Source organism: Babylonia areolata, chromosome 34, assembly GCF_041734735.1.
Source record: "Babylonia areolata isolate BAREFJ2019XMU chromosome 34, ASM4173473v1, whole genome shotgun sequence".
NCBI classification, from domain to species: Eukaryota; Metazoa; Mollusca; class Gastropoda; order Neogastropoda; family Buccinidae; genus Babylonia; species Babylonia areolata.
Genome location: NC_134909.1, coordinates 19454185 through 19464184, shown reverse-complemented (window position 1 = coordinate 19464184; position 10000 = coordinate 19454185). Strand labels below are relative to the sequence as shown.

At 49.0% G+C, this 10000-nt stretch overlaps 2 protein-coding genes across 2 annotated transcripts in view; both read right to left on the bottom strand.

Annotated features, from left to right (window-relative positions):
* LOC143277430 (ATP-binding cassette sub-family C member 3-like) overlaps window positions 1-7607 on the bottom strand; it is a 43494-nt gene extending 35887 nt beyond the window's left edge. Inside the window, exons 1-3 of the mRNA XM_076582238.1 lie at window positions 7513-7607; window positions 4145-4276; window positions 1857-2045 (exon numbers count right to left, since the gene is read on the bottom strand). Of these exons, the coding sequence (XP_076438353.1) occupies window positions 1857-2045; window positions 4145-4276; window positions 7513-7605 (414 nt within the window). The 5' untranslated portion in view covers window positions 7606-7607. The remainder of the gene's footprint in view (window positions 1-1856; window positions 2046-4144; window positions 4277-7512) is intronic.
* A 112-nt stretch (window positions 7608-7719) lies between these two features.
* The window catches only part of LOC143277577 (ATP-binding cassette sub-family C member 2-like), a gene marked incomplete at its 3' end in the record, with an annotated part of 4656 nt that continues 2375 nt past the window's right edge, over window positions 7720-10000 (bottom strand). Inside the window, exons 3-4 of the mRNA XM_076582456.1 lie at window positions 8329-8643; window positions 7720-7903 (exon numbers count right to left, since the gene is read on the bottom strand). Of these exons, the coding sequence (XP_076438571.1) occupies window positions 7720-7903; window positions 8329-8643 (499 nt within the window). The remainder of the gene's footprint in view (window positions 7904-8328; window positions 8644-10000) is intronic.

Below are 10000 nucleotides of genomic sequence, written 5' to 3'. Positions count from 1 at the left end.
TACTGAATACAGCATGCGTCAAGTACAGAAGACAATATACTGCACGTGCAGAAGATAGTATACGTCAAGTACTGAAGACAACATACTTCACGTGCAGAAGATAGTTTACGTCAAGTGCTGAAGACAACACACTTCACGTGCAGAAGATAGTATACGTCAAACACTGAAGACAACATACTTCACGTGCAGAAGATAGTATACGTCAAACACTGAAGACAACACACTTCACGTGCAGAAGATAGTATACGTCAAATACTGAAGACAACATACTTCACGTGCAGAAGATAGTATACGTCAAATACTGAAGACAACACACTTCACGTGCAGAAGATAGTATACGTCAAACACTGAAGACAACATACTTCACGTGCAGAAGATAGTACACGTCAAGTACTGAGGACAACACACTTCACCTGCAGAAGATAGTACACGTCAAGTACTGAGGACAACATACTTCACGTGCAGAAGATAGTACACGTCAAGTACTGAAAACAACACATTTCACGTGCAGAAGATAGTTTACGTCAAATACTGAAGACAACACACTTCACGTGCAGAAGATAGTATACGTCAAGTGCTGAAGACAACACACTTCACGTGCAGAAGATAGTACACGTCAAGTGCTGAAGACAACACACTTCACGTGCAGAAGATAGTATACGTCAAATACTGAAGACAACATACTTCACGTGCAGAAGATAGTATACGTCAAGTACTGAAGACAACATACTTCACGTGCAGAAGATAGTATACGTCAAGTGCTGAAGACAACACACTTCACGTGCAGAAGATAGTATACGTCAAGTGCTGAGGACAACATACTTCACGTGCAGAAGATAGTATACGTCAAGTACTGAAGACAACACACTTCACGTGCAGAAGATAGTATGCGTCAAGTGCTGAAGACAACACATTTCACGTGCAGAAGATAGTTTACGTCAAATACTGAAGACAACACACTTCACGTGCAGAAGATAGTATACGTCAAATACTGAAGACAACACACTTCACGTGCAGAAGATAGTATACGTCAAGTGCTGAAGACAACACACTTCACGTGCAGAAGATAGTATACGTCAAGTACTGAGGACAACATACTTCACGCGCAGAAGATAGTACACGTCAAGTACTGAGGACAACATACTTCACGTGCAGAAGATAGCACACGTCAAGTACTGAGGACAACATACTTCACGTGCAGAAGATAGTATACGTCAAACACTGAAGACAACACACTTCACGTGCAGAAGATAGTATACGTCAAATACTGAAAACAACATACTTCACGTGCAGAAGATAGTATACGTCAAGTACTGAAGACAACATACTTCACGTGCAGAAGATAGTATACGTCAAGTACTGAAGACAACATACTTCACGTGCAGAAGATAGTATACGTCAAACACTGAAGACAACACACTTCACGTGCAGAAGATAGTATACGTCAAATACTGAAGACAACATACTTCACGTGCAGAAGATAGTATACGTCAAATACTGAAGACAACACACTTCACGTGCAGAAGATAGTATACGTCAAATACTGAAGACAACACACTTCACGTGCAGAAGATAGCATACGTCAAATGCTGAAGACAACATACTTCACGTGCAGAAGAAGATATACGCCAAATACTTAAGACAACGTGCGTCAACACACCACACCGCAACACACCATACACATAAATCTCACCACACAACACCACAACACACCACACAACACGACATAAGCACCACACCACACCACAACACACCACTACACGACACAACACACAACACACAACACACCACACCACAACACACCACAACCACCACCACCACCAACAAAAACAACAACGGCATCACATGCTCAGTACCTTGATCCCGCTGAGCAGCTCGTTCATCATCTTGAGCCGCTGGTCTTTGAGCAGCAGCTGTCGGGCCTGGTACTGACGCACAGCAACAGCTACCCGGAGATTGAGGGGTGCCAGAACCAGCAGCACCGCCACCCCGACCAGAAACGACGGTCCCAACTTGACGCTCAGAAAATAGAACGCCAGACAGATCTGGCCCCAAAAGACTAAAGAGAGTGAGATTCAGGATCAGAACCAGGATCAGGCTCAGGAACAGGGTCAGAATGGTTATCAGAATTAGAAAGAATCAGAAACAAAATCAGAATCACAATTATCAATCAGAATCAGAATCAGAATCAGAATCACCATCAAAATTCGATTCACCATCACATTATATTCAAATTCCAAATTACGAATACGGTGAGAATCACAATCACAATCAAGATTGATGGTTTGTTTGCCTAGGCTTCTTTCTTTCACGATGAGGGGGGCGGGGGGGGGGGGGAGGGAGGGAGGGTGGAGGGAGGGAAGGGGGAAGGGTGGGAGGGGGGGATTACAAAGAGAGGAAACACACACACACACACACACAAAAAAAGATTTGAAACAAACCAACCAAAAACTCTAAACGCGACAAATAGATAAAAAATAAAACTGTGTCATCAACACTCAGGTAAAAACTGTAAGTCAAATAGAAGGTCTGCAGGGCCAGTAGGGCCTCTGACCTATTTGAAGAATGGTGACCTACCTGATGGGCCTCTGACCTTCCCGAGGGAGATTCATATTACCTGAAAGGGTTTTACTCGACCTGAAGGGCCTATGACCTACCTGAAGGAGATCTATATTACCTGAAGGGCTTTTACTCGACCGCGAGGGCCTATGACCTACGTGAAGGAGATTTATATTACCTGAAGGGCTTTTACTCGACCGCGAGGGCCTATGAACTACGTGAAGGAGATTTATATTACCTGAAGGGCTATTACTCGACCGCAAGGGCCTATGACCTACGTGAAGGAGATTTATATTACCTGAAGGGCTTTTACTCGACCGCGAGGGCCTATGACCTACGTGAAGGAGATTTACATTATCTGAAGGGGTTTTACTCGACCTGAAGGAACTCTGACCTAATAGAAGACGGGCGCAATAGCCGAGTGGTTAAAGCGTTGGACTGTCAATCTGAGGGTCCCGGGTTCGAATCACGGTGACGGCGCCTGGTGGGTAAAGGGTGGAGATTTTTACACATATGTGCAGACCTGCTAGTGCCTGAACCCCCTTCGTGTGTATATGCAAGCAGAAGATCAAATACGCACGTTAAAGATCCTGTAATCCATGTCAGCGTTCAGTGGGTAATGGAAACAAGAACATACCCAGCATGCACACCCCCGAAAACGGAGTATGGCTGCCTACATGGCGGGGTAAAAACGGTCATACACGTAAAAGCCCACTCGTGTGCATACGAGTGAACGCAGAAGAAGAAGAAGATGACCTAATAGAAGAGCCTATAACCTACCTGAAGTGCCTATCTGATGGAACTTTACACTACCTGAATGGCCTCTGACCTACCTGATGAAGCTTTACCCTACCTGTAGGGGCTTGCACCACCTGTGAGGCCTCAGACCTACGTGAAGGATTTCACATTACCTGTAGGGCCTCTGACCTATCGGAAGACTTCACACTGCCTGAAGGGTCTCTGACCTACCTGCTGTAAGACTCATGATTAACCTGAAGACCCTCTGATCTACCTGTACATACCATGAAGTGAAGGTAAGTGAAGAACCTATAACCTACCTGTAGGGCCTCTGACCTACCTGAATAAGCTTTACGTTACCTGAAACGGCCACTGAACCAACCTACCCACCAAGTGGAGTGATGGCCTAGAGGTAACGCGTCCGCCTAGGAAGCGAGAGAATCTGAGCGCGCTGGTTCGAATCACGGCTCGGCCGCCGATAATTTTCTCCCCCTCCACTAGACCTTGAGTGGTGGTCTGGACGCTAGTCATTCGGATGAGACGATAAACCGAGGTCCCGTGTGCAGCATGCACTTAGCGCACGTAAAAGAACCCACGGCAACAAAAGGGTTGTTCCTGGCAAAAATTCTGTAGAAAAATCCACTTCGGTAGGAAAAACAAATCAAAATGCACGCAGGAAAAAATACGAAAAAAAAGGGTGGCGCTGTAGTATAGCGACGCGCTCTCCCTGGGGAGAGCAGCCCGAATTTCACACAGAGAAATCTGTTGTGATAAAAAGAAATACAAATACAAATACAAAAAGCTTTACGTTACCTGAAACGGCCACTGAACCAACCTACCCACCCACCTGGAGTGGCGCCGACACCAGGACCCAGAGCTGAGCGGACACTGACTGCAGTTTCTGGCAGTCAACGGCCATGAAGTTGACGATGGCTCCCGTGGTGAACTGGCGGTGAGCTTGACTGTTCATGGTCAGTGCCTGAACCCACACAGCGTGTTGGGGAGGATCAGGGTGGTGGTGGTGGTGGTGGTCGTGGTGATGGTGCTGATGGTGGTGGTGGTGATGGTGGTGGTGGTGATGGTGGTGGTGGTGGTGATGGTGGTGGTGGTGGTGGTGGTGCTGGTGGTGATGGTGGTGATGGTGGTGGTGGTGATGGTGGTTGTCATGGTGGTAGTGGTAGTGAAGAAGATGATGATGATGATGGTGTTGATGTTGATGATGATGATGATGATGATGATGATGATAATAATGGTGTCGGCAGTGGTGGTGTTGGTGGTGATGGTAGGGGTAATGAGGACGATGATGATGATGATAGTGGTGACGGTGGTGGTGGTGATGATGATAATGATCATGATGACGATGATGGTGGTGGTAGTGCTGATAATAATGGTGGTGGTGGTGGTGATGATGAGCACGATGATGATGACGATGATGGTGGTGATGGTGGTGGTGCTGCTGATGCTGACAGAGGTGATGATGGTGGCGGTTGTGGTAGTGGTGTTGGTGGTGATGATCGTCATGGTGGTAGTGAAGATGATGATGATGATGGTGGAAGTTGTAGTGGTGGTGGTGGTGGTGGTGGTGATGGTGATGGTGATGGTGGTAGTGGTTGTGAAGATGATGATGATGGTGGTGTCGGTGGTGGTCGTGGTGGTGATGGTGGGAGTAGTAATGTAGATGATAATGATGGTGATGGTAGTAGTGGCGATGATGACGATGATGATGGTCGTAGTAGTGATGGTGGTGGTGGTGGTGGTGATGATGATGGCGGTGGTGGCGATGATGGTGGTAGAGATGACGATGCTGATGATGATGGTGGTGGTGGTGGTAGTGGTCATGATGATAACTATGATGATGGTGATGGTTGTTGTGGCAACGGTGATGTTAAGGATGATGGTGGTTGTGGTGAATCGCGGAAGAAACTAACAGATTCAGATCACATCGTATCACACCACACCCCAAAAACCAACGCCACGCCACACATCACCACACATCACCACACATCACCACACATCAACACACCACACCACTGACAGCACACTACACATCACCACACATCAACACAACACACCACTGACGCCACACCACACATCAACACAACACGCCACTGACGCCACACCACACATCACCACACATCAACACAACACACCACTGACGCCACACCACACATCACCACACATCAACACACCACACCACTGACGCCACACCACACATCACCACACATCAACACAACACACCACTGACAGCACACCACACATCACCACACATCACCACACATCACCACACATCAACACACCACACCACTGACGCCACACCACACATCACCACACCACACCACTGACAGCACACCACACATCACCACACATCACCACACATCTCCACACATCAACACACCACACCACTGACGCCACACCACACATCAACACACCACACCACTGCCGCCACACCACACATCACCACACATCAACACATCACACACATCAACACAACACACCACTGACGCCACACCACACATCACCACACATCAACACACCACACCACTGACGCCACACCACACATCACCACACATCAACACACCACACCACTGACAGCACACCACACATCAACACAACACACCACTGACGCCACACCACACATCACCACACATCAACACAACACGCCACTGACGCCACACCACACATCAACACATATCAACACACCACACCACTGACAGCACACCACACATCACCACACCACACCACTGACGCCACACCCACACATCACCACACATCACCACACATCAACACACCACACCACTGACAGCACACTACACATCACCACACATCAACACAACACACCACTGACGCCACACCACACATCACCACACATCAACACACATGAACACACATCAACACAACGCACCAGTGACAGCACACCCCACTGACAGCACACGCCATCACATCAGCCACACCGCACAACACCACATGACACACAGAACCCCAAACCACACCACACCACACCAACCACATCACATCACACCACACCTCACCACATAACACTACACCACACCAACTCCCCCACACCCTACTACACCCACACAACAAACCATCCCACCACACCCACACCACACCACACCACACCATGTCCCACACCACATCTCACCCCACCCCACCCCACACCCCACACCACACCACACCCACACCACACCACACCCACACCACACCCACACCACACCACACCACCCCACACCCCACCGCACCCACACTACACTACATCCACACCCCACCACACCCACACCACACCACACCACACCCACACCACACCCCACCACACCCACACCCCACCACACCACACCACATCACACCCACACCACACCACACTGCACTACACCACACCACATCACACCCACCCCCCCCCCCCCCACCCCACCCCACCCCACACCACACACACCACACCACCCCACACCACCCCACACCACACCACACCACACCACACCACATCACACCACACCACACACCCAACAACACCCACACAACAAACCACCCCACCTCAACTGAAACCTACCACACACCCACAACACCCACACCCCACCCCACCCACACCACACCCTATCCCACCCCCCACCCCCACCCCCCACACCACATCCCCATTGCACCTATGTCTTATAAACATCAGTTTATGACACTTAAATCTACTATTCATCACCCCACACCAGCACCACCACACCACAACCGCACCCACAACCAACCCCACCCCTACCCAGCACACACCAAAACACACACCTTCGTATACCGACCCCAAGCCGTTTAGATCTACATCCCCATGTTGTGACCAGTAAAAATAAAGTCCTTGGTTCTGACAATGGACACATTCAGAACACACCCACCCACCCACACCACCCACACAACAAAACCGCACACACCCTGTCCGACCCACCAAGCCCGTTGATCTTCTGCCCTGTCTGCCAGAAATTTGGTTATGACCCAACACATGAGACCTACCTACCCCAGCACAACAAAACCACACACCTTCCTGTACACGGACGCCACCAAGACCGTTCTACTCTTCATGCCCATGTTGTTGACCAGGTAAAAATAAAAAGTTCTGGTTAAGACAGATGGACACCATGACAGACATACCACACCCCACACCACACCACCCCACCACAACAAAACCACCCCACCCCCCCCACACCACACCACACCCCACCACCCCAGCACAACAAAACCACACACCTTCCTGTACACGGACGCCACCAAGGCCGTTTTGATCTTCATGCCCATGTTGTTGACCAGGTAAAAGTTCTGGTCCTGACTGATGGACACCATGACAGACATACCACACCCCACACCACACCACCCCACCACAACAAAACCACCCCACCCCACCCACACCACACCACACCCCACCACACCACACCACCCCACCACAACAAAACCACACACCTTCCTGTACACGGACGCCACCAAGGCCGTTTTGATCTTCATGCCCATGTTGTTGGCCAGGTAGAAGTTCTGGTTCTGACAGATGGACACCATGAAAGACACGAGGAAGAAGCCGACAACCAGAAGGTAACCCTCCCACTGCCTGTGTTCGTCCTTCCTCTCCATGTAGCTGATGAGAGAGCTGGTGATAAAAGCGAAAGTAGGATCTCAACAGGACAAGGCAATGCACGGCATGGCATGGCAAAGCAAAACAAGTAAAGGCAAGATAAAAGCGAAAGTAGGATCTCAACAGGACAAGGCAATGCAAGGCAAGGCATGGCAAGGCAAAACAAGGAAAGGCAAGATAAAAGCGAAAGTAGGATCTCAACAGGACAAGGCAAGGCAAGGCAAGACAAGGCAATATAAGGCAAGGCATGACAAGGCGATCATTATTTACAATTACGTGAAATGTATATGACCTGAATTTGTTGACAGTTTAAACTTTGCAGCGAGCATACCTTGCATGCGCTCACGCACACACGCTCATACACGCACACGTGCGCTCATCATCCTCGCGCGCGCGCGCGCACACACACACACACACACACACACAACACACACACTCACTCCAACAGCACAGGGTTCAGGAACTGAAGACAATCGCTGGTCAAACGAAGAGCACAGCTAAAGACCAACTCCGTGTAGAACGTCTTCGCCAGGCAGCGGAACAGAGGGATGGATTTCCTGGATTGGACTTTGGACCTGATGTTGGCTGACGCGTCGCGTCCGTTTCCGCCACCGCTCCCGCCGCTTGGCGTTGTTTGAAGTGAGCCTTTGCGAAGCAGCGGCGTTTTCTCGCTGATTGTCGCTTTCGTCTGCCCGCTTTGGGAGTGGACTCGGACCTGACTGTGGCGTCTGGTTTCTGGGGCTGGTTTGACTGTCCTGTCATAGGAGAACACTCGGCTTATATCACAGATTGACAAAAGTTTTACATTTGGGCCAACAGCAACGTGAGAGCTGCATTATCAATGGTTTCTCCAGTCAATGGGAAATCATTTAACAGCTTAGTCTTTTGCGAAGGACTATGACTCTTAAACTAGGAGGCAAAATTGCACTGGCTCTTAGTGCTGCAGCCTTGTGGGCTAGTTGGCCTTTGGGAACCATCCCAATGCTAACTGTCCTAAAACCATCTTGGCCGAGAGAGTGGGGATGTAATTTGGGCAAGACACTCTCCACTATAATCAAATTCTAGCCCAAATAGTCGGAACAGCAGTTGCCTCCTCTGCTGTTCTGATGGTCATAGTCGGACACGACTGACTATCACATATATAATTTTATATATATATATATATATATATATATACACACACATGGGAGAACTTTTGTCGGTGTCGTTGTTGTTTGTTGTTTTGTTGTTGTTGTTGTAGTTCCTGTCGTTGTAGTTGTTGTTGCTGCTGTTGTTGTAGTTGTTGTACTTTCGAATGCAATACTTTTACTTCTTCGCCTGTTTTGACCACTGACCACTACTGACTACTGCTGACCACAGCCGACCACTACCCAAAAGTGTATGTACGATGAAGCTAACACAGGCCTGATGGAACATGTGCCTGGGAAATATAGACGTCTCTGCCTAGGAAGCGAGAGAACCTGAGCGCGCTGGTTCGAATCACGGTTCAGCCGTCGATATTTTCTCCCCCTCCACTAGACCGTGAGTGGTGGTCTGGATGCTAGTCATTCGGATGAGACGATAAACCGAGGTCCAGTGTGCAGCATGCACTTAGCGCACGTAAAAGAACCCACGGAAACAAAAGGGTTGTTCCTGGCAAAAATTCTGTAGAAAAATCCACTTCGATAGGAAAAACAAATAAAACTGCACGCAGGAAAAAAAAATACAAAAAAAAAAGAGTGGCGCTGTAGTGTAGCGACGCGCTCTCCCTGGGAAGAGCAGCCCGAATTTCACACAGAGAAATCTGTTGTGATAAAAAGAAATACAAATACAAAATCTTTCCCTCATCCCCCGAAAACAGAGTACGGCTGCTTACACGGCGGGGTTAAAAGACGGTCACACACACACACACACACACACACCCCCCCCCTAAAATAACCCTCCCCCAAAAAACAACAACAACTAAAACAACCGTGAACGTGGGAGTTGCAGCCCATGAACGAAAACAAAGAAAGAAACCCGCTTCTTTCCCCTTCTTTTTTGGAACGCCAAGACTTCTGGGCCCTGCCGACGATGGAACTGGGACGGACAAACCCGGGTGTGGCCTTGTATGGGGGAATCTAGATGAGCGGC